At 53.0% G+C, this 23,425-nt stretch overlaps 9 protein-coding genes across 9 annotated transcripts; 6 read left to right on the top strand and 3 right to left on the bottom strand.

Annotated features, from left to right (window-relative positions):
• Nucleotides 1-1,054: 1,054 nt before the first annotated feature.
• Nucleotides 1,055-1,808, top strand: CPAR01_12021 (uncharacterized protein; the record flags this gene model as incomplete). Its single annotated transcript, XM_060496279.1, has 4 exons — nucleotides 1,055-1,268; nucleotides 1,347-1,411; nucleotides 1,468-1,610; nucleotides 1,679-1,808. 4 exons carry the CDS (start codon nucleotides 1,055-1,057, stop codon nucleotides 1,806-1,808), a joined length of 552 nt encoding a protein of 183 aa, XP_060345064.1.
• Nucleotides 1,809-2,069: 261 nt separating this feature from the next.
• Nucleotides 2,070-2,910, bottom strand: CPAR01_12020 (uncharacterized protein; the record flags this gene model as incomplete). The annotated part of the gene is made up of 3 exons (XM_060496278.1): nucleotides 2,070-2,244; nucleotides 2,339-2,518; nucleotides 2,576-2,910. 3 exons carry the CDS (start codon nucleotides 2,908-2,910, stop codon nucleotides 2,070-2,072), a joined length of 690 nt encoding a protein of 229 aa, XP_060345063.1.
• A 530-nt stretch (nucleotides 2,911-3,440) lies between these two features.
• Nucleotides 3,441-4,645, top strand: CPAR01_12019 (uncharacterized protein; the record flags this gene model as incomplete). Its single annotated transcript, XM_060496277.1, has 6 exons — nucleotides 3,441-3,474; nucleotides 3,639-3,674; nucleotides 3,818-4,065; nucleotides 4,171-4,286; nucleotides 4,335-4,476; nucleotides 4,514-4,645. 6 exons carry the CDS (start codon nucleotides 3,441-3,443, stop codon nucleotides 4,643-4,645), a joined length of 708 nt encoding a protein of 235 aa, XP_060345062.1.
• Nucleotides 4,646-5,837: 1,192 nt separating this feature from the next.
• CPAR01_12018 (glycosyl hydrolase family 20) lies at nucleotides 5,838-8,207 on the top strand (the record flags this gene model as incomplete). The annotated part of the gene is made up of 4 exons (XM_060496276.1): nucleotides 5,838-6,359; nucleotides 6,474-6,967; nucleotides 7,024-7,276; nucleotides 7,338-8,207. 4 exons carry the CDS (start codon nucleotides 5,838-5,840, stop codon nucleotides 8,205-8,207), a joined length of 2,139 nt encoding a protein of 712 aa, XP_060345061.1.
• Nucleotides 8,208-8,942: 735 nt separating this feature from the next.
• On the bottom strand, nucleotides 8,943-9,083 carry CPAR01_12017 (uncharacterized protein; the record flags this gene model as incomplete). Its single annotated transcript, XM_060496275.1, has 1 exon — nucleotides 8,943-9,083. The coding sequence occupies one exon, from the start codon at nucleotides 9,081-9,083 to the stop codon at nucleotides 8,943-8,945; it is 141 nt and encodes a 46-aa protein (XP_060345060.1).
• A 2,157-nt stretch (nucleotides 9,084-11,240) lies between these two features.
• Nucleotides 11,241-11,696, top strand: CPAR01_12016 (uncharacterized protein; the record flags this gene model as incomplete). The annotated part of the gene is made up of 1 exon (XM_060496274.1): nucleotides 11,241-11,696. A coding segment is annotated over one exon (456 nt), but the record flags the coding sequence as incomplete, so codon positions are not given.
• A 180-nt stretch (nucleotides 11,697-11,876) lies between these two features.
• On the top strand, nucleotides 11,877-15,960 carry CPAR01_12015 (hsp90-like protein; the record flags this gene model as incomplete). Its single annotated transcript, XM_060496273.1, has 6 exons — nucleotides 11,877-11,920; nucleotides 12,013-13,822; nucleotides 13,877-15,003; nucleotides 15,052-15,487; nucleotides 15,542-15,656; nucleotides 15,710-15,960. The coding sequence occupies 6 exons, from the start codon at nucleotides 11,877-11,879 to the stop codon at nucleotides 15,958-15,960; spliced, it is 3,783 nt and encodes a 1,260-aa protein (XP_060345058.1).
• Nucleotides 15,961-20,119: 4,159 nt separating this feature from the next.
• CPAR01_12014 (amino acid permease) lies at nucleotides 20,120-21,813 on the top strand (the record flags this gene model as incomplete). The annotated part of the gene is made up of 3 exons (XM_060496272.1): nucleotides 20,120-20,659; nucleotides 20,723-20,882; nucleotides 20,939-21,813. The coding sequence occupies 3 exons, from the start codon at nucleotides 20,120-20,122 to the stop codon at nucleotides 21,811-21,813; spliced, it is 1,575 nt and encodes a 524-aa protein (XP_060345057.1).
• A 581-nt stretch (nucleotides 21,814-22,394) lies between these two features.
• On the bottom strand, nucleotides 22,395-23,290 carry CPAR01_12013 (ADP-ribose pyrophosphatase; the record flags this gene model as incomplete). Its single annotated transcript, XM_060496271.1, has 4 exons — nucleotides 22,395-22,688; nucleotides 22,777-23,080; nucleotides 23,137-23,171; nucleotides 23,246-23,290. The coding sequence occupies 4 exons, from the start codon at nucleotides 23,288-23,290 to the stop codon at nucleotides 22,395-22,397; spliced, it is 678 nt and encodes a 225-aa protein (XP_060345056.1).
• Between the last annotated feature and the right edge of the window lie 135 nt (nucleotides 23,291-23,425).

The raw sequence follows: 23,425 nt of genomic DNA, 5'->3' as shown, positions 1-23,425 counted from the left end.
AGAACACCCAGAAACATCACATACGCCAGTAACGCTCTAGGACCCAAGGGACTAAGTCATTCGTCGCAGCAACAGGCGATATTGCCAAGTACTGCCACTCTTCATGCGCCAATTACATCTATGCAACGCCACTAAGCTTCCGCACATGCTGACTAGAGTTCTCGATATGCTTATTTGATATCACAAGTGGGTTCCAATTGATGGCGAGAAGCAAGGTTGAAGAGTCTTGGCCGGGTGGCTTTCACTTTCTGTTCTTCCTTGCTTAGGGGCAAGGGGGCCCTGTTTCCTCCACCTAAACCGATCAGACGAATTGAATCTCAGATAATATGACGAGTGCAAGGCTAGAAAGACCTGATCCAACGTGATTGGTTCCATTGAAGGAACCAAGGCTCGATCAGGCTACTGACTTGCGTTGTTATGGCGGGTGCCAGAGTTCGGAACAGAGAGAATCATGGGCAAATTGTTTGAAGCTCAATTCTCGTATTCGGTCAGCGTCACAGCGGATGCTACCATTCTTGAAGCTCGCAGGATACTATCAAAACGTCGGTCGGCCGCCTGCTAGCTCAGACTAAGAGGTAAGCGACGGGACTTTGGTTCAATGGTTCTTGGCGTCAACTTCTAAACTACCTCATGGATCACTTTCCGTGGCCGATCGGCCACCTAAGTAGTGAAAATTTGACGCATAGTAAAGACGGTCGATCAAAGAGTCAGGTCAGTCTGACGACCTCGTTTACGCAAGGTCATGGCACAGTGAATCGTGCAGAGACGAAAGCTTCCCATACTGAGCTCCAGTACCAGAGGAGGCACGGCCTATCCAGCGATGATACATTGAGTTATCGTGCCAATGCCAATGTCAACTCCATGTAGCAATCGGGAAGACCATGGCGAGAGACACGAGTATTCAGTATGGCAGGCTTTTCGTGTTGCCACATGTTTTGATTCCATACTGGAGCTAACGACTATATAAACCCTAGGCACCTACTGCCTGAAGTTGATCATAAACTACCCTTCACACACAGATCTCTAAACACAGCTTCCAGACAATCCTTTCACAATGGTCCAAATCGCCCTTTCTTCAGTCACTTTGCTCTTCCTGGTGGCTCTCGCAGCTGCTTCTCCTGCTCCCCTTGTAAACTCTCGGGATGCAGTTGCTGTGGGTGACTGGTCCTGGGAACATTGGGTTGAGACAATCATTGCCGACCCTGAAAGCGCTTTATCCGTCGACGAAGCCCTTGAAGCTGCGGCCAAATCCGCAGCGGCTCACGAAAGTAAATCTTTTATCCCCATTAATTGTCTCTACCTGAATGTCAATGTTGGGTGTATGCATGCTAACATTATATTTGTAGATGGCTCACTTGATAAGAGACAGGAGCAGTTTCTCGTATGCAACGATGGCAAGCCTTCCGCTTGGGTATGCGAAGCTCGGTGACCTTCATTGAATAGGAAGTCAAGACTAACACTCCATAGGCACCTGATGCTGTGACGTGTATTAACTACCTTGCCGGTCTCAACGCAAATTGCGGGACTAGAACAGCGACGGCGATGTGTACCGCTGGTAATGCGCAAATTGTCGGAAGTGGCAGTGGAGCTGGAGAAGTGAGCACCAACTGGTATGTTGAATTCAGTCTCTTAGTTCAAAAGATCCGTATAGATGGGACTAACTCTCTTCGCCATCCAGTAACAACGTTGCCCGCACTGCTGGACGCATCATGGATCGCTGCTGGAGATCCGACAACACCGTTCAGGGAGGCATGCCGGCTTACGAACAAGGCGCCATGTGGGTTTACGTCTCGGCTCCTCTGATTTGATTCAGACATCGATGCGATGGCCACGGGAGTGCTTTCAATGGCATATGAATGTGGCAAAATCTTGGAATTCGGCTGCCCCCAATGGCTTTTCCCTCCTGGGTTTGATAGACATAATCTCACAACCTACTACGCCAGCACCTACTGTGCTCGTACAAGATATTCAATGCAAAGCTAGTGTGAAGCATGTTCCCTTTTATTTCGTCTGAGTGAACTTACTTCACAGGTCCTTTGGGTCATGAGATGATGGACGTAACTCGTTGCTTAATACGCGGCCCTCCACTCCATCTTCTGTTCCACCACGCCAGTTTTGCCAGAGACGTAATCCAGATACCCTTTGTAGTAAGCCAAGGGCGCGAAATCCTCCTTGAAACTTGCCTCATAGATCTCGCCAACAACATCAGTCATGGATCCATCAGACTTGCACTTCAGTAAACATCTTCATCGCGAGTCAAGTCAGCCAACTAAATCAAGATGGTCTACTAAGGAAATGACTGAGTAAAAAGGTCCGAAACTCAAGAGATTTCACTCACGCTTGCCACCTTCCCTTTCCCTTCAGGATATCTCTCATGTGATATGTGTTCCTTTCGCAGATCGCCATGCATAGAATTGATTTGGTCCAAGGGTATGTTCCTTGGGGGTTGAAACCCGCCCAGGGGAATGCTCCAGGCTTTGATCTGGCGCGGATGCTACTTGAAAAGGTTTGGCGTGTCCTGTCATCCATCAGTACCTCTTCTGTGTTATCTCGTATATTCAGAAAGGTGACTCACCTGAAGGCAATCCTTGGCTTGTTCCCATCCACTTTGTTGCCGACATGCGGCCTTACGGTGGAGTTTTTAGCAATAAAAGTTTCGACTCGTTCCTTGCGCAGTTCTTGGATCTCAGGAGAAAACGACTTTCGAGTGTCAATAACGAGAACAGGGTTTCCAAACTTTTCAGTAAGTAGAGTCCGGTTGATTGGCATCGCGAATTTGTAGAAACTCAATTTGGAGCCCGGGTAGGACGTAAGGGTTCGTGATTCGGCTATGGCAGGTGCTGCCTCTACAAGGCCAATCGCTACGACGAGTAAAAGGACTCCTGCTAGTTGAGAGAATATGGAATTCATCTTGAGATGTCTGGCGGTGGTGGTGCTAGGAGAGCTAGAGATGCATCACACAAGTACATAAGCTTTCATATGAGTTTCGAGATGGGCTGACTCTGTTTCTCAGACTAATCAAACATGCCTACTTAGGGTCCTTGTGCAGACTTATATCGTCGAGATACGAGCCAATGCAACTGGAATACACACTCCGCATCTGGTGTTTCCACTTCAGCCTCCAAACTTGAAAGAGCATACTTGGAGGCAAGGGCCCGATCGTGCGAGTGGGAGAGGCAAGGGAGAAACCTCCGAAAGAACACGTGCGTCCACATCCCCCATGAATGGCGCTCGGTGCCAGAGCCGTACTATGCGGAGCAAAATCGCAGGGAAGGCTTTGTAGCACATAAGCGTGCCTGGGTACTCGGCGTCATCCGAGGATCTCATCGCCGAGGTCCAAACGAATATGCAAAGCAATCCAACTCAGGAAGCGGAGAAGTGCCCCTGGGGTGGCCACGACCTCGTCGTCGCCCAATCGAGGCAATGCTGAAGGAAGCCATATGAGGACTAAGCCGTTGTCAGGTGCTGTACTGTGTAAGTATGTCACACAACCTATTCCCTTGCTACCTATGGGTAAAGAGACTCATCCGCCCAGCGTTGATTGCTGTTGTACCATTCTGAGTTTGGGGCTCACCCAAGTTCCCTTGTAACTTGACACTAAAGCATCTGTGGCACCACGAAATGCTGACGTCTTTAAGCTGCATCTGCCTCTAACCCTTTATACCTCACCTTGGGTAAGTCAAGTTCAATTCATCACTGATATAAAGAAGTTGCATGGCCTGCATTGCACGCAAATACTAAAGAGCGAACATCTTGCTCTCTCTTAGTACTTGATTCTCTTCTCCTTTCCCAAATTCCTAATTATTCACTTATCCAGTCGTTGCCTCGTTGCCCGTCATGAAAACCATCCAGTCTCTACTTATCGCGACCATCTTCGCTTTTGATCCAACAGTACTTGCCGAATGTAACAAGAACGGCATGACAGGCGAATACGACGTTAACAACAATACCCCAGTCGACATGAGAATCGTGTGCGCTCAGCTATCGGGCAGCTATGTAAAGAATGAATTCCGCCGAATCTGCATCATGGATACGAAGGGTAGAAAGTGGGATTTTGAGCTTTCGGTAAGACAGAGATCCAGTCGTGTTTCGTTCCTTCTGCATCTTCATCTCGTATGAATGATGGAAGGAATTCTTCCTGACTCTATTTTATCGCTGACGTAGCGCTAGTATATCGGGAATGGTGACCAACGCGACATCGATATAGAAGAATGCTATAGCGGCATGAAGGCAGAGGCCGGCTGCGAGCGCGGCGGCCGTAGGAAGTATTGGAATTGGGAATACTCGTGAGTTTTCCCAAACGGGCTCGCATCTTTGCTAGAAAGATCCAATAGATTTCTGACCATGGAGACTTTCCAGGGCGGATCCAAACGTCGGGCAATGTGTGAATATGCACCCGTACGACTTTGCAAGACCATTCGACGACCAGTAGGGAAGGGACGATGGCCGGGTGTAAGGCTATCTAGGGACCCCCAAGTCCAATCCTGTCACCAACCAGGAGGCGCTCGTCTAGGTCGACGGGTCAGGTCAAACTGGCTGGGTGGTGGAGTGGTCTACGGTCAACAATCAAATTACGTCCAAAGCCTACTCAACGACAGGCTACGAGTTCGAGTTCGATTCCCAGTGTGAGCACCAAGAGATGTAGCCCCCAATTCGGCACCGGGGGGGTGAACTCTTTTTGTTTTTATATAGTCAACGATCCCAGGCCTCGCCGCTCGACACGCGACCTTATATATGGGTGTCCCATAATACTCATCACGAATACCAACCGGTTCACGGGAAGCTGGCTTCGACTTTATTCCCATTCTCGATAGATAATCAACTTTCATTATGTATTTTGATGCCCTATATGTGACTGCACGACACGTACATGTCACTGATGAGACGTGTTACATGCCTAAACTCTTTCAAAAACATGAATACAGCACATTCTTGAGTTTGGAACAAGATGTAAATAGCACAATCGAAATGTGAGCTAGCTGTCTCTGCTGAGTCGGATAACCTCAGCTCCAATCATCATTTACGACCTTTTTATCAATTGCACGCGTGAAACGGTCCAGTAAACTGAAATACACAATTCATAGACCACGCAACGTCGTCCACAGTCATAAACCCCGGCCCGGTCCCTGTCCGACTTCCACGCCGCCGTCCAACGGAGCACCGGAACAACGACTCCGCAGTAGCAGTCTGCCTCTCCCGGACCCCACTCATTAAGCGCGGGGAGAGAGATTAGAACATTTAATCAGGGGGGGGATGAACTGCAAAAAAGGGAGAGATAATTGATTGCAACGTTGCCATCACACCAACAGATCACAGTTGTTATGAGCTTGAGCACACTACCAGAGTCGTTCCAATTGTTGGATTGACGGAACTGCAAGCAGTATCTGGCTAGCCTCGTAACTTCCGAGCGTGTGGCCCCAGGAACCGAGTTCCACCCACGTTGCGATGTTGGTTTCTATCACTATGCCTTTCGTATCCTCAAATTGTTTGCAATGTTTCCATCACCTGAGGGGTAAGAAACCAATAACGCAGATCCGGCTACTACCTTCTACAATCGCACAGCTCTCATCACAAAGTTATGTCACCATGGTTCGCGCCGGGTGTCGCGCAAGCTGGGTTCCCCTCACCAAACATCCCATCCGGCTCCGAGCCCCCGCGCGCCGAGGTCACGTCCCGTCGCGTCGTACCCACGATGCTCTGATGATAAGATTGAAATGTCCATTGAAGCCAAGACCTCGTCCTGCCGTACTTATAGAAGGTCAAATCCTGCAATTGGGGAGGGGAAATCGCAACACAACCCCAAGATCGTGACCGAAAGCCATTGATCGACCCTCACGATGCGGTTCCTCGCCACCGCCCTCGTTTCTCTCGCAGCCACAGCGGGAGCAGACTTTCTCCCAGGCCTTCCAACAGCACCCTACACTCCAACAGGCGGCACCATCACCGCCTCTTCTCTCTCCAAGATCATAGTCTCCTCAGCCTACGCAGACTCCGTCGACGACAAAGGCCAAACACTCATCCCACCAACTCTCCATGCCTTTGCTACAACCTTCGGAGAGGACCTCGCCTCGTCGCTCAAACTCGACATTCCGATCGAGCTAGGCGATGCCCCGGAGCAAGGTTCAATTTTCCTGACGCTGGCCGACGATGCAAGCCTCTACAAAGATGCTGCTGGGCGCGAGACGTCCGAGGGATACTCTCTCAATGTCACGATCGACGGTGTGCTCATCGCAGGTGCGAGCCCGCTGGGCGTGTGGTGGGGTACTCGGACGGTCCTACAGCAGCTCGTCCTCGGAAACGGGGAGCTGAAGTTGGGGTACGGGACAGATAGCCCCGGATGGGGAACCCGGGGCATGATGGTGAGAGAATCCTTCCGCCCGAGCCGGAGCTCGCATCGCGGGAAACGTGAACGACCCCCGGCCGAATGCCTCAGCGAAGTGACCCGCAAGCTGACTGCCTATGCACTATGTTAGCTCGATATCGCCAGACACTACTACCCAGCCGAATTCCTCATCGAAATGTGCGCTTACATGTCCTTCTTCAAACAAAACACTTTCCAGCTGCACCTCTCAGACAATCTGTACAACAATGTCGCCATCTACTCACGCGAGCGTATGCTTTCACTCTATGCCGCCTTCCGGTTGAATTCCGACGATCCAGCCCTCGAGGGCCTCAATAGGCGCGCAAATGAGAGCTACACGCGGGACGTCTTTGACGACATTCAAGCGAAGTGCGCAGCGCGCGGTGTGACGATTCTGCCGGAGATCGAGGCTCCCGGGCACGCTCTCGTGATCTCGCAGTGGAAGCCCGAGCTGGGATTGTTGAGCGACTTGAGCTTGCTGAATATCTCAAACCCGGAGACGATACCGATGGTGAAGAAGATCTGGGAGATTTTCCTGCCATGGTTCCATACCAAGACGGTCTCGATCGGTGCCGATGAGTATGTCGATCCGACGCTGAGTGAAGAGTAAGTTAAGTCGCCCCCGGAAAGTGGCAGTCTCCAAGCATGTGCTCATCATTCAGCGCCCTGGTTGCCGAGTACACGCGCTTTGTGGACGAGATGAACGACTACATCACAAGCACATCCGGTAAGAAGGTCAGAATCTGGGGAACTTTTGCGCCGTCAGTCGGCGGAACCGTCAACAAGTCCGTTTCGATTCAGCACTGGGCCAACTTTGAGGCGAACCCGCTCTACGACTTTGTCAACAACGGGTACGAGGTACTTAACTCGGGCGACTACATCTACACGGTTGGAAAGTGGAGCGAGTGGTATGGTGTAAGTAATCGAACGGAGCGGGTTTGTGTTGATGTGATGACCGGACTGACCTGGCGAATAGCATGAACTCAGCTTAGAATTCATCTTTAATGGCTCGCCCGATGGATCACCATTTTCGCCAAATATATTTGATCGCACGAATGCATCTAACAATGCCGCAAGGGACAGTGCATCGCTCCTGGGCCATATTGCGCCGCAATGGAACGATTTTGGCCCGAATGCAACGACGGTGACGGAGGGATACTACCAATGGAGGGATGGCCTGCCTGCTCTCGCGGACAAGCAGTGGGGAGGCGAAGTTGCTGAGGCTGATTACCAAGGCCTTTTCTCTGCGTTGCAGCCTCTCGCGCCGGGGCAGAACCTTGATCGAAGAATCGCATCCACCGGATCGACGATCGCTGAATACGACTTCAAGCAGGGACGAGGTAGCAACGGCACAGCTGTTGAAGATTTGTCGGGCAACAACTACCATGCAACCTCGACGTGCGCGATGGGCGATGAAGGTGCCATTCTGGCGTCTGCGTGTAGCATCACGACTCCGCTGACGCAAAAGGGGAGGAATTACACTCTGTCTTTCTCGATCAAGCCCACGTCCGACGCCAAGGGAGCCATCTTCAGCGGTGGAGACAGCGGATTATGGTTTGGCAATGGGACTGTGGACGCCGTCATGCTCTTTTCAGGGGAGAGCACTTACGCGCTCAATTACACGTTCCCCGTGGGGTCGTGGACAAACGCGAGCCTCATTGGCAGGGGGAGGCAGACGTTCTTGGACGTTGGGGACAGCGAGCCCAAGGAGTTTTTGACAATAATGGGCTGGAACGGAGCCCGGTTTGTCTGGCAGCCCATTGCGGTAGAGGCGCCGTTGGCAACAGTCGGAGGCAGTGGATTTGAGGGAGTCATCAGCGGGATGAAGCTGGTTGATCATGCCTAGAATAGCCTTATTGTCGGAGAGGCTTATGCTGACATTTTGTTTAAGCCTCACCAGCTTCGGACTCTTGACCTGCTTTGGATGCTATGGTCCTTGGAGATGGAAATTCGATGTCATGCGGAACGGGGACGACTGAGTCGTACGTCGTGACGTGAATATTGCCCACACTCGCTGTCCACAATCTGTATCCGAACAAAGCTGAGACTCTGCACTCCGTGGTCGCAGGGCCCAGGGCGTGCTAGCAAATGTGGATGTGAAACTTGGCACCGTCGTCTGTACCATGTGCCAAAACATATTTAGCTAGTTTTAGCGTACGTTATGTCGGTCCGGATGGCGTGTAAACGGCGTCAAGGCAGCGATCCTGCGGGCATTTGACAGATTGTGCCAGAAGGTTCTTTTTTTTGCAACGGTTTTTTGATTGTTTTGGCGTGCAGATCTCTGTCGTTGTTTGACCCCCGGCCAAAACACCATAGCGTCAGCGATCTAATATGGTCGATGTCACATTCGAGGCTCGATGTAGTGGCATGGCCGACCCGGGTGACCGATCGGGGTCCTTCGGGGTCTTGCGTCGTGCGTGACTGCCAGGGGCCAGAGGGTAGGACTGAGAGGTTTTGGGCGTTGAAAGCCCCGGCAACGGCAACGGGATGCTCGCCGCAGGGATGACCGACGGGCCAGGGGCTGAATCAGGGTCCAGGACGGGGTTTCCAGTTGCTGGTCGATGGAAAGCTGCCCAACCGTTTAACAGAGCTGCAGATGCAGGGCGTACGGTTTCGATCGATTCTTTCTCAATAACGAGGGCTTTTCGAAATCTCCAAGGACTGGACAATGCCCACTTCCCCCTGGTGCCTTGCACACTTGGCTCGCTGGCGATGCTGACATTGCTCTTTGTGGAACAGCCTGAAGCGGGCGATGGTTTAGTGGCTAGGACACAGGATGACGATGGTTTCGGCCGATGTACGATGGGATTTCATCGTCTCATTGTCTGCTGAATTGCGGAATGTGCATGATTTGGGGCGACGGAAAGGGAACGGATGAGTGCGGAGGTCGTCTGGAGCAACTGGTTCAGGTTGACTCAGATCATATGGTCTCGTATTGATGGGAGGCTGTTGCTGCTGTGGGATAGGAGACGAAGCCAAGATCGGTTACGTGTTGGACCGTTGGCCTCGACTCTGACATCAAGGACTGATGGGCCATGGGAGATGGTCGTCGAACATGTGAGGCCATGATTTGTCGGTGATAAAATGAAGGGCGTGTCAGAGCTGCGATTGGAACTTGGAAGATGCATAGGAGGTCCGGAGACACTGGAGTGCTGGAGTACGTACCGAGTGTCCTTCAATGTACTTCCAGGTTGCCTGACTGTGTGTGCGCCGTTCACGTGCACGGTACGGGATTACAGCATATAAGCGGGGCCAAGCGGGGCAGCTGCCGGTTGGAAACTTGGAATGGGAAAGCAGCAAGTTGAGAAGGAGCAGGGCGATTGACTCGGAGCCCCGCTCTTTCCCTTGTTTGGGTTCGAGTCCCTTGCAAACCATCTTGATGCCCCACTCTTCCGCCTCTTACTTTCCCCGGTCTCCGAGTACGTACCGAGCCACGGGCTTCAGGGCGGATCCGCACTTCGCACTGTACGTACTTGTCTGTCGTCCGCATCCAGGCGCACAATTTTGCTGTATCTTCACAGTGTCTTCTCCTTTCTGCCCATTCCTTCAGAGAGTCCACCATCATTTTTGCCATGCAGATCTCGTCGCATGCTGTGCAGCAAAACGCCTATTGTTGGCTCTTCACCGCTCACCTGGTGGCCCTCTCGAAATCTCCCACGGCTATGGTTCATCGGTCTGCCCTCTCCGATTTTTGTCGATGATCGAGCTGCCCATTCCATTTGCTCCCCCCCCGTGGACCTTGGACAAGGGCAAGAGGTGGAATTGGCTTGAGTCTCGACTCTGAAAGTGGCCTGTACTTGTGGGGACCAGGATCAGCCCAAGTTCTCAAGGATCCCGGAGCCAGTCCCGTCATCGACTCTCCTCGCTGTGGTTGGCCTTCCCCCGCCTCGGTTTGCTGCTCACATGAAAGCAAGTGGGCGACGTTCAAGGTCCACGAGACTGCGAGAGTGATAGCGATATGGATGACAAGAGGGAGGAAGTCGAGTCGACCAAGAGAAGAAAGAGGGCAGTATTGAGCGGTGACCGAGGGGAGCGTCCTGGCAGCAACAGCCAAGGCAACGTCCATCCATTCTCCGTTGGTCAATGACAGTCAAGACTCAGACATCAGTTCATCGGCCCGTCGTCAGTGTTGCATGGCACACGACACTGGAAATCCCGAATCCAACCAGTCAGCCAGTAGTCTAGGTACGCATACTCTAATCTTGCCTGGCAGACCAGACGATTACACTTTGCCCATCATCGTTCCAGGCGCCCTCAGATCCCTCTGATCCCTCTGCTCAACTCTGTCTCTTCCGACTAGATTTTCCATAGTCTTTCAAAAAAAGGACAAAGGATCAAGGGTCGGTCTGGCCGCCGCCACCATCCCAAAACCATCTGCGCCGTCCCACCATCTCGCCTCGTTAGCCTCCGATCTCTCTTCAGGCGTCAACGTGCAAAACACTTTTCTCAACCTAACCACCACCACCACCATTAGAGTCTTGTACGGATGGTCTTAGAGCTTAGGGTAACGGACGGATGGGACACACACACAAATACTGTCCAGAACACACGCGGAAACACACCACCGCCCTTGGAATTCCCTTCCACGTGCGGCGTGCCATCGCGCTAAGGTCGTCCAGACCCCTAAAACATGCAACCGAACAGCAGTCTAGATGGATTGCGACACGCACACCGGTTGGGCATGCATCTGAACTTGCCCTCTAACTACCTTAGCACCTTAGCTGATGCTGCGGAATCCGGCTCAAATGTCGCCAAATTATTGCCCCTCTGCTGCAGAGAGACAAACTACACACTTTCCTCGCCGGCCGCTAAAGTCTAGCGCATCTCAGAATCTCCGAGGGTCCCCCATCAACGCAAAACGGAGCCAAACGAGGGACGCCCCTCCATTCCTTCCACCGCCAAAACTGCCCACCAACACTCACACACACACGCACCGTGGCAGGCTCTAGGTCTCCAGTTGCCCTGTGGGAGCCAGTGGGAGGACCTCTGGGAGAACGCCTCGAGGAGGATGCAGAAGCCTGGAACCCCGGTTCCCGTGGGTTGCAATGGCCAATCTCCAAACCGCCCAAAGAACCGGTTTCCCATCCAGGGCAAGGATATGCGCCGCCTTGGCCTGGCCCTGGGGCCCTGCCTGCACTACCGTCACCCTCAAGTCTTCTCGCTACTGCGCCGCGGTCCCCCCAACCCTCTCGAACAATGCTCATCCTGGCTTCCGGGATCCCTGCTCCACCTCAGCGGGGAGGGGCGGCATTTCAGTCATGCCCGCCGCCTCACCTTTGAAAGCAAGCATGCTTCTTCTCCTTGCTTTGAGGACTTGGATCTGAACTTGATCTGACCTTGCCAACCTTGCCTTACCTCGACCTGAGTTGTTGACGACGACGGACTACGGCTGCGTTGTTGACAACGGCAAACAACATTTCCCATCGTTTGTCGTTGCTGTACACTGCATCAAAACTCCTTGTATCATGGGCAGGGCCAGCTTCATCATCCCACTCTCCAACAACTTGCATGAAGTATGAACAAGATATCAGAAGGTGCCCGTGAATGGGAGACATTCAAGTGCGCATACCTTTCATCTTCTCGAGCTTTAGCTAAAGGCTCGGGGCACGATGCTTTTCGCTATTCAACAACTGACAGACTCGACTCTCTAGATATGATTCTTTCCACATTCCCAACGCTGTGTTCAACAGTCCCGACCGACCGATCCCCTTCTCATCCATCTCGTCGTCTCCGGATACAGGCCTCACTTCCTTTGCGCAGCTAGGTGCCTTGCGACTAAACGCATCGCGTGCCTTGATCTCGCTATTCGATCGTCAGCATCAATACATCGTCGCCGAGGCTACTCAGTCAATGCCCCTGGCGCCGAATACTAAGTACACGAGGCAAAACCATCTTTGGCTCTGCGGGACAGCTATCCCTCGCGACTTTGGAATTTGCGAGCATGTTTTGATAGGAGCGACTCACGCGGCTTCCAACAGCCTACACCCGACAGCGCACACCACTGATGAGGACGAACTTCCCGTGTCTGTAGTCCCGGATCTTGCTACTGACCGACGATTCTGTAATCGACCTTACATCGACGCAGCGCCGTACAACCGCTTTTATGCGGGCGTTCCCATCCGGTCTCCCAAAGGTATCAACATTGGCGTGTACTGCATCTTTTCCGACAAGCCCAGGAATGGTCTCGACACCGAGGAGTTACAGTTCATGCGCGAGATTTCTCAGACAGTCATGGAATATCTCGACGCTAGAAGAGTAAATGAAAGCTACCGCCGAAGCGAGCGCATGGTGCAAGGATTGGGAAACTTCATCGAAGGTAGAGACGACCCAGTGCCGACTACAAGAACTACGCCTCGAGCATCTTTGAACGGATTTGAGCTTCCTAGGCTGGCGGTATCACTGCCCGATGCAGATCCGCCGTCACCTAGATCTTCCGAATCCCCTGAGCCCGTCCGCCCGGGCATCAACCCTATCAAAGCAGACTCAAGTGATTCATCAGCCAAGGTCGAATCGAGCGACTCCGTCGAGACGACGGCCACAACTGCGACGGTCGCCACCACTACCTCAAGCACGGCGCCGCCCGACCCGCATTTGACAGAGACCATCAAGATCTTTTCCAGGGCCGCAAATGTGATCAGGAAATCCCTCGAGGTGGACGGCGCCTTATTCCTGGATGCGAGCATCGGCTCTTTTGGAGGCCTTGTGACCGGTCCACGGAGGGCTAGTGAAGTAGCAGACCACACATTTTCTAGCAGCGAGGATAGTCTGTCCGAGAAGTCCGAAGACGTCAACGACAAATGGTGTAAGAGCTTTGGAAGGTCGTCGACGATGGACGACATTGTCAATGGCGTCAGTGCACCACAGCTCGGCCGTTTGACTTTGCGCGAAAAGTTCCTCAGGAAATTGCTCCGTCGATACCCCAACGGCAAGGTTTTCAGCTTCGATGAGATGGGCCAATGGTTGTCCGCCGACTACGAAAGCGATGATGCCGATATCACCCCTACGGAAGAACACGATCTCCCGGTTACGCGCCCTGAGCAAAAAGCAGCACATTCGTACTTTACGAGGCGGAACGAGGCCAAGACCATCATCGACATCTTCCCGGGTGCGAGGAGCGTAGCTGTAGTACCGCTATGGGATCCTTCAAAAGAACGATGCTTTGCCGGAGGCTTTGTGTGGAGCAAGAGCGCGGCTCGGATATTGACGCCTGCGGCGGACCTGCCTTTCTTGCGAGCATTCGGTATGGTCACCATGTCTGAGGTCATTAGGCTGGATGCAGTTCTGGCAGAGAAGGCAAAGACAGACATTTTGGGCTCCCTCAGCCACGAGCTTCGGTCGCCGCTCCATGGTGTAGTCGCCGCTGCAGAACTTCTTCACGATACCCAGCTGGATGCTTTCCAGGTCGACGTAATCCACACCATTGAGATTTCGGGCAAAACTCTTCTCGACACAATTGACCATGTAGGTTTACAATGACGCTTCCTAAGCCTCACTTGACGTGCTAACTCGACACAGTTGCTTGACTATAGCAAAGTCAACACGTACCTCCGAGCTTCAAAGTCCCAGCGGAAGAATAATGGCCCAGGTCGTGGGCTGCGACAAGAAGCATCGGCATCGATCGAATCTGGTATGATGAGCTTGGTTTCTGACGTTCACCTCGACTTGCTCGTAGAGGAGGTCATTGAGAGTGTATTCATCGGCTACAGCTTCCATCACATGGTTGCCAACTCTCTGGCACGTCACGGTGCGTCTTCAGGCCCTCCAACACCGGCCCAAGAGAAGCTGGATGCCATTGCGACATCCGATGGGCTGGGCCACAGGCGGAAACCCTCAGACGCGCCGGCTGCAGCTATGAAGGATGTCAAGATTCTTGTCGACATCGACCCGAACTGCGCGTGGGTAGTCCACACAAATCCGGGCGCCATTCGTCGGATAGTCATGAATCTGTTCGGAAACGCCCTCAAGTACACATCCAAGGGATTCATCAAAGTCCACCTTAGGCAAGAGGAGGTCGTACATAAGACATCCCGGTCGGCATCGATGGTGGTGCTCACCGTCACTGACTCAGGCAAAGGGATTACCGAAGAGTTCTTGCACAACAAGCTCTTTACTCCGTTCTCCCAGGAAGACGCACTCGCACCGGGCACTGGTTTGGGTCTCAGCCTTGTCAGACAGATTGTGGCAGGCCTCGGTGGCACAATCAGTGTGGAGAGTCAGGTCGGCCATGGAACGAGCATCACGGTATCGATGCCACTGGTGCTGTCTCGCAAAGCGAGCAGTAGGGGACGCAAGTTTTCGGCCGACCTGAATGCACTGGCCGGAACGCGACTCTCGGTGTGTGGGTTCAGCAGAGGACTTGAAGATTCGGAAGAGCTTCGCGCCGGAGGGCTAGATCTTCCCGTGGAAAGCTTGCCATTCAAGTGGATGGATCTCAAGCTCAACGAGGACAGCCGAAATGCATCCAAGACGGATTTGATGGTTTGCAGTGAGGAGGCTTTTAGACGTCTCGGTCTGTCTGAGACTGGAGGTGTTGATACCCCGCTCGTCGTAGTCTGTGGCAATGCCGAATCTGCCCAGAAGCTGGCGACTTCCTACAGACGCTCCCTTCGACACGACGCTGTCATGGAGTTCATCGCCCAGCCGTAAGTTATCTGGTCCTTTCCAAGAACCGCAGGCTGACCGTGATTCAGAACTGGCCCCAGAAAGGTTGCAAAGGCTTTGGCTTGTGCACTTGATCGCTGGAAGCAAAGGCAGCCCACGAAGACGATACCCGTCAGTCCACTGTCGGATGCCTTCCCAGGGCCTGCTCCATCACCACGGGCACTCAAGTCGGACGCTCTGTCGACGAGACCGCGAGCGCAATCCGAATCAGTCAAAATGGTACGGGTGGCCTCGCCAGCTACCGAGATCGTATCTCAGTCACCGGGAGACAGCTGGATTGCCAACACCAGTGATTCCAACTTTACTCTGACGCTCCCCTTCCGCCCAGCTGCGTCAGCAGCGGCGCCGGCTACCTCGACAGCTTCAGCTAGGGGCAACATGAACTCGAGCGTCAGCCCGTCTCCTGGAACCGTTAAGTCACCGCTAGAGTTTCTTTTGGTGGACGATAATCCGATCAATCTCAAGGTTTGTCTACCTATTGGGGACGATGCTAGTACGTTCAAAGGCTTATGGTAGCAGATTCTATCGGCATATATGAAGAGGCTGCAAAAACGGCACGCCACTGCTTCAAACGGCCTTGAGGCCCTGCAGACTTACACGTCTAACCCGCAGAGGTTTTGCTGTATTCTCATAGGTATGAGTCAATACGGGGGACGATAGGAAGTAACGGTCACTAATAATGCACAGACATAACGATGCCTGTAATGGACGGGCTTGAAGCTACAAGGCGCATCAGGAAGTTTGAACGGGCACACAACCTCCCACCCGTGACGGTTATTGCCATCACGAGTCTGGGATCGGCGGGCGCCCGACAGGAGGGCTTCGCAAGCGGAATGGATTTATTCTTGACACGACCAGTGACCATGACAGAACTGGTCAAAATATTGAAACAGAGGAAATTAGTGGACGAGGCGGCGGAAAAAGAGGTCCTATCTTAAAATGGGGAAAGGGACCTTAGGCGTTGTAGACGGGCGTGACCGGTGCATTGGGGCGGTCGTATCGTTGTTGCATGGGAGTTCTTTTTCTTGTTGTTTGGTCAAGTTTTGCAAGGCGTTTAGGAGGTACACGATTTGATGGATTGGTCCTGCATAGGACCTAGAAGCGCTCAAAAAGGGGGAATATCTCTTTCACGGCCACTGGTACGAACAAGTTTGACGGGGGTTACGGCGCCGTTTGGAGGTATTACAGTTGACGATTGGTACCAAGATAGGACAGGAATGCTTGGTACGTAGGTAGTCGAAATCAACCGCCGGCTCAGCGCATCGGCATGAATATTCTGAACGTTGTGTGACCTTGGGAGTCGTGAGCACCTCAGTGTGTTTGGCGGCTCTGGGTGAACAATATCGCAGGATCGCATTCGTGCACAGTGGCGTCCTATCGACATTGTTGGTATTTGACAGCCACGAATAAAGTATCATTCTGAATGAAGAGATGATCAGATAGCGCCAAATTGCCCTTGGTCTGAGAAGCGAAGGATTGCGTCAAGATGTAAAATGTATTCTTCGAAGATTCCTTCTAGCTTGGTGTCTTTTTGGCATTTGCTAGGACCGTGTCAGTCATCGGGAGGTGCCGATGGCTGTTTTTTTTTTTTTGACAGCTTGCTGTCTAATTATGAAAATAATTACTCGAGCGAGCAGGAGAGATAAGAATAGGAACAGGGGGCTCAGCGTTGGTGATGTGAACGTGTGGGACCTCGGCTTTGGCCCGGCATGTTTGGAACTTTGGGATTAACCAGCTTGGATGTGATTTATTTCATTGCAATGTGCTTGAAAAGGGGGGTTAAATGGTCCAAGGCACTTCATTGTAAGGAGTGGTTAGGGATGGAATGAAGATATCAATCGTTGAATAGAGAGACACTCGGGAAAGGGCCCTCAATGCACGACAGAGCAATAGTACTCTCTTCAAAGGGGATGAACAGTTTCAATCGGCGTTAAAGAATCGATTAACTCGAATCCGACACCAGAATCGGGCCGAACGAATTCAAGAGTGCTTTTCCCAATCTTCCCATTTGCCATGCTCGTCGCAGTTCGCACTCCATCAAATTCAATGGCAAGGGGAAGAGCGAGTCCACTGATAAGGCTTCACTCGCCCGGGACACGGGTTGACCCCTACGCGTCCACGTTGGGTCTCTTTCGTTATCTTTGGTGGGTGTGGTCAGGGGCGCATAATGAACGGTCGTTCCGGGATGCAGAGATAGCTACCCGCGGGCTCTTCTCTGCATGTCTGCATTCTGCAGTAGTCCGTTATTGCACGTAGAGAGGCTGGCTGGTCAGCTCACCTATGACGATTTGTTTCCTGCTCACCTCTTGCGATGTCAATCACCACCAAGTTTTCGTGATGTTTGCTGTATTCATTCGAGGCCATGCTCCCTTCCGAAACCCAGATTCTGCTTCCGAGAAGAGCCGTCTCTTATCATTGAGACGTGTGGATTCGGGATCCGTTTCTCCACTGCAATTGTATGTGTCAGCGGGGAGGGGGAAGGGGCCCTTGTGGGCTGTGGGCGAGCCCAATCTTGCGGGGTTGGACTTCCACGTTGAGGAGCATTGCCGGTGTACTCCGTAGACATCGCGAGGAAGTCGAGGTGAGCTTCTTTGGATCAAATGGACAGCAGCTTGCGTTCCGGGACTGGTCTGGGAGTCTAGGAGTCTGGTAGGACGGCATTGGGACACTGGAGCCACGGCAATCTAAACCATGTGCCCAGGTTGCCCGACCTGCGTTGTCCAGAAGGGGCATCGTTCTATTGCCGGGGGAGGCGTCGATTCGAAGGCATGGTTCGACAAGCTGATAAGATTTTGGGGGTATTGAAGAGACGACGAGACGAAAGCCAACGCGGTAAGGGTCGTGATAGGACGAGATAGTCAGTGGCACGACACCATCTCCTCCATCTCCTCACTGCTGGCGTTCTTCTGCGGACGCGAAATGCATGAGCAACGCTGCACCACGTGAGCACGTCTATCTCCAGCGCGCTCCCTCAGCCCAAGCATCCATTGAACGCCGCCAAGCTCGTTTCCCCAAAGTGATCGACCCTTTCGTTCTGTTGCAGCGAGTGTTCCATTGCAGCCAACGCTTTCAATGGGCTTACCCAGGAGAAGCCTAGAAGGAGGAGGGGGGGAAAGGTGCATGATAGGGTGGGCAATGACATCACGAGCTACACGAGCTGGAGAAACAAGCCTTTTTGGCGAGGTGACCATTCTCTCGCCTTGTGGTTTACCGCGCTGTAGGCTGTGGTTTCCCTGTAACCGATCAATTCCTGGGGAAAAGACGGACTGCTTGGAACGTGGACGATGGGGTTTCGACACTTTTGGAGGACGCCAACACCGCGGTCCCGATAGGAGGAGTGTTTAACCCCCCTCTATGCTTCTCCGAGTTACCCGAGATCTGGTCACGATGGTCCTTCGTGAGCAAACAGCATTCGGTTATCTTCATCCACAAAATGAAGTCAACGAGAGAGAGAGAGTCTCGCTAGGAAGATAGAGATGACCAAGTCACTGATACACAGAGTCTACACACCGCGGTTAAACATGATTCAGCATCCCAGCCATCAGGCAAGGCGAGACTACCAGAAATGGGTGTGTCCTGGTGCTGTCTGGGTTAACGTCCTGATACGCACGAACCAACGAACTAAGCGGCGCCCCGAAATGGTGGTGCCTGTCTGGGTGGTTTGTGGTTGTGGTGGTGGTGGCTTGACACGCATACGCTTACCACGCCCCAGGGGCGCCTGAACTGGCCTGTCATCGTAATCAATCATCAAAGGCCGCCCCCGAAGCTGCCAGCCTGCCAAAGATAATCGCGGTCCCGGAGGTGGGTGGTCCTCTGATCCAGGTTCTCCCTCCTCGAGACTCGTTACCGGCTGGCTGCACCTAAAACCGCCCCCGTCTGTCAAGGCGCCACAATCGGGTTTCCCACTTTAGATGGTGGGTACGTAGATAAAGACGATCATTTGGAGTGAAGCATCATTTCATGCCATTGACGGATTGGGAACCAGCTGTTCAGGTGTTGTCGAAGACTCCAAGTGTTGCTCAACCATTGACCTGACGTATTCACGGATTTGAACATCACAAATAGCCCAGACAACTCGGCTTCAGCCCAAGAGGCTTGGGCAAGCTGAGAGATCCACTGATCGTGAGCTGTGCATCTCGGCCAGTTTCCACTTTCTCTCCTCACTTCCGTCAGGTCGTTGCGGGGCGTGGGGGAAGAAAAGAGGAGACCCGAGGAGGACAATTCGTTCGTCTCTCTTTCAGACTCTCTTTCTCTCGGCTTTCCTACTGACAGCCTGGCAATTGTCAAATAGAAGAGGAGCAAAAGATTAGCGCATCGTCTTGAACGAGAGAGCTCCATGCCCAAGGCCGGGGTCCCCCCTCCTCCCTTCTATCCTACCAGTGCCACCCCCCGGCCGCAGCCAGGCCCTCCCGTCCGTTTCTTGTCGCATTGGACGTAGCCGCGCTTCTGTGTCATTTGAATGTGTGTGTGACTCGCCCCGTCCCCGTAGATGGTACTGGGCCGGGCCTGGCTTGCTTCAAGCTTGACTGCCGGATAGACTAGTCTAGTCTGTACCCTGGACCGAGACCACTCTTCTTGCGTGTGTTGAACGTGGTTTAGTTCTAGTCCCGTACGAACAAGCTGATGGAGACAATTGGGAGAGAGAAAGTCTGGGCTACTAAAGAATGGCTTAGTCCCCTTTTTCTTACCACACACCTCGGTTCCCATGTAACGCACGCGGTCTTTTTTCTTCACTGCCAAAAAGACGCGGTCCCCTACCATTTCTTCGTGGAGTGCGGTGTGTGTCTGTGCCAGCATTTTCAACATTTCCATTACGTTCATTTAATACTCCTGCTCTTCAATTGCCGCATCTCCAGACTCCTCCCCCGCAAACTCGTCCGTCTACCCCGTTCCCCCCGGCGAGAAACGTCACCGAGCGAGGCTGTCCGAATCCGGGGTTCTACAACAACCAACAAAGCCATTAAGTCATCTACAGACGCCAATCGACGTCCTACCGATTCGATTGAGTCGTCTACCACCCGTGGACTGACACCACACGATACCCTCAACCACCAACACTCAGAACCTCACAATCACCAACGACTAGAGACCGCAAACATGGAAGCACCTCCCCGCGTCTCCGCCGACCAGGCCCTCGCCAGGCTGGGCTACAAGGCCGAGCTCCCGCGCAACCTGTCCATGATGTCCATCCTCGGCCTCTCCTTCGCCATCATGGCCGTCCCCTTCGGCCTCAGCACCACAATGTACATCACCCTGACCAACGGCCAGGCCGTCACCGTCCTCTGGGGCTGGGTCCTCGTCTCCATCATCTCCCTCTGCATCGCCGCCTCCCTCGCCGAGATCTGCGCCGTCTACCCGACTGCCGGCGGCGTATACTACTGGTCCGCCATGCTCGCCCCCGCCGGCTGGGCGCCGCTCGTCAGCTTCGTGGACGGGTGGCTTACCCTCGTCGGCAACTGGACTGTTACCCTGAGTATCAACTTTAGCGGTGCGCAGTTGATTCTCAGTGCGATTAGTGTTTTCAACGAGGACTTTGTTGCCAATACGTGGCAAACTGTGCTCTGCTTCTGGGCTGTTATGTTGGTTTGCGCTGGAGTAAATGCGTTTGGATCGCGGTACCTGGATCTGATCAACAAGGTGGGTTTGGCATGCTATGAGAAATCAGCATCGGAACGAGAATGCTGACGAATGTTTTTTCAGGTCTGCATCTACTGGACTGGTGCTTCCGTTCTCATCATCATGATCACTATCCTGGTCATGGCCCCCAGCAAGAGATCTGCCGAGTTTGTCTTCACCCACTACGACGCTTCCGCCAGTGGATGGGCTCCTGGCTGGTCATTCTTCGTCGGTTTGCTCCAAGGTATGTTCGCCATAACCCTATGCTCACGAATACACTCCAATTGACACTTCTACTAGCCGCCTACACCCTCACCGGCTACGGCATGGTCGCCTCCATGTGCGAGGAAGTCCAGAACCCCGAGCGCGAAGTCCCCCGCGCCATCGTCCTCTCCGTCGCCGCCGCCGGCGTCACCGGTGTCATTTACCTCATCCCCATTCTCTTCGTCCTCCCCGACGTCACCATGCTCCTCGAGGTCGCAAACTCCCAGCCCATCGGTCTCCTCTTCAAGACCGTCACCGGCTCCGCCGCCGGTGGCTTCGGCCTCCTCTTCCTCATCCTCGGCATCCTCATGTTCGCCGGCATCGGCGCTCTGACCGCCGCCTCCCGCTGCACCTACGCCTTCGCCCGCGACGGCGCCATCCCCGGCTACAAGCTCTGGAGCCGCGTCAACCACAAGCTCGACATGCCCCTCTGGGCCCTCGGTCTGTCTACGGGTGTCGACATGATTCTTGGCTGCATCTACTTTGGCTCCAGCGCCGCCTTCAACTCCTTCACCGGTGTTGCTACCATCTGCCTGTCCACCAGCTACGGCGTGCCCGTCCTCGTTAACCTCATCCAGCGCCGCCGCGCCGTCGCTAACTCGCCCTACCCGCTCGGCAAGTTCGGCACCGCCATCAACTGCATCTGCATCGTCTGGATCTGCTTCGCCGTCATCATCTTCTGCATGCCCGTCAGCTTGCCCGTCGACGCCTCGACCATGAACTACGCCTCCGTCGTGTTTGCCGGTTTCGCCTTCATTGCCATCACCTGGTACTTTGCCTACGCGAGAAAGAACTTCCACGGACCCCCGGTTGCCAAGGAGGAGTTCCAGCCTGGGCCGGAGGGCACGCTGGAGGGAAAGATCCCGGGAAACGTTGACTCGGAGACGACGGCGAGTACGGAAAAGAAATGATCCTTTTTGGCTTTCTTTGTTTCTGAGATTTGAGTAGAAGCTGATTGGTTTGTGGGATCAGTCTCGTGTACGTAGAAGTTGATTTGCCTTTTGTTATGATACCAATTTGGGGTGGCTCTCACACATCCTGACAATCATTCATCCATTGAAAATTTTTCATCCTGTGTTGTCCCCATTAAGTCGTCTCTCAAATTGTGAGCGTAGCACTTGGTTGAACTATGATTTATGAGTCTACGCGATCATGATCCTGATGTGACCACGGTGAACCCCTTCGAGCATGTAAACCGGTCAGGGCTCTTCGTATCAGGAGACCTTTAACAGATTTTCGATCCAAATGGTTCGGCACATCGTGAATACCGCCCTCATGATCCAATATCACCACTAACTCATCCGTTGGGTAGCCTTCGTATCGCCGAGAGACTTGTTCAGGCTTTCCCTAAGAAAACCTGTTCTCACCCTGTGACTAAGGATTCGCGTGATTATGTCAGAGGGACCATTTCCATCAAGACGACTTTAGAACCATGGTCATCTTTGTTATTTGACAGAGAGCCCTGAAAGCCACATGGTCCAATCATTCGGTGTTAGGTCCGCCACACCTGGGACATTTGAAAGCCCTCTATCAAAGACCCGAGCTTTCCATCGATAGCATAACCTTCGGCCTCTAGCCTCCTACATTCGACGTAAAGGCTGGTCAAGGCCAGTGAGAAACACTCGATGAACTCTCCTTCTTCCAAGCTCGGCTTGGGGTTGCGATTTTCCTCTGCTTGCATGTCTATATCAACATGGACCATAACAGAGCACGAACTAGGGAGAGTCAACTTTCGAAGGCCAGCCAAGACAGGGACTGAGCGTGACACACTTGGAGAAACCAGGGGCTTGAGAAGTATTAGCGTCGGAAGTCTCCAAAACATAGATTGATTTGCGAACTGGTCACTTACCGCCGAAAAGCTTTGGGCTGTTCACATACGAATCCGGCTTGATGGTACCGACGTAGCCTGTCTCTTCTGCGAGTTCGCGGATCGCGCACTGTTCGATGGTTTCGCCTTTGTCCAGCAGTCCAGCGGGAAGTTCGACACAGATTTTGCCCACAGCCGGGCGGAACTGTCGCTGAAGCAGAAGCTCTGGGCCAGTTTCTTTCTTTAACACGGCAACGATATGCACCGCGTCGACTGAGCTGCCTGCTGCGCGTGTCTTTCTCTCAACTCCTTCCCAGACGCGGTCTTTACCATCCACGTCTCTGTACTTGATCCTAAACGTCCGGTCAGGTCTATTAGACATTACAGTGTAGTTTCGTATGAGATCATTGTCTGAGGGGGAACCGACTTGACCAACGTCATCCATTTAGCATCTCCAATCTCCTGCGTGTTCGATCACCAGACGCATTAGCCGTGCTTGTTGAATCAACGCGTCATTTTAACTTATTGCAACTCACCAGTGGCTCCGATGAAACTACATGAGGCTTCATTGTGTCCTCCATACTGAGTACTTGATCGAATCTGACGTATACAAACCCAGATTGGTTGAAGGTTCCAATGTTGTCTCTTTTCCTATTCACGCTGTTCAAGTACTATGGAGGGGTAAAAACTGGTGGGGTAGAGGGGCAATCGAAAAG

This window comes from Colletotrichum paranaense (genome assembly GCF_030867605.1).
Source record: "Colletotrichum paranaense strain IMI 384185 chromosome Unknown Scaffold_10.1, whole genome shotgun sequence".
Classification (NCBI taxonomy): domain Eukaryota; kingdom Fungi; phylum Ascomycota; class Sordariomycetes; order Glomerellales; family Glomerellaceae; genus Colletotrichum; species Colletotrichum paranaense.
Note: the sequence above shows the minus strand (reverse complement) of the source record. Positions and strands in the feature narration are given on the sequence as shown.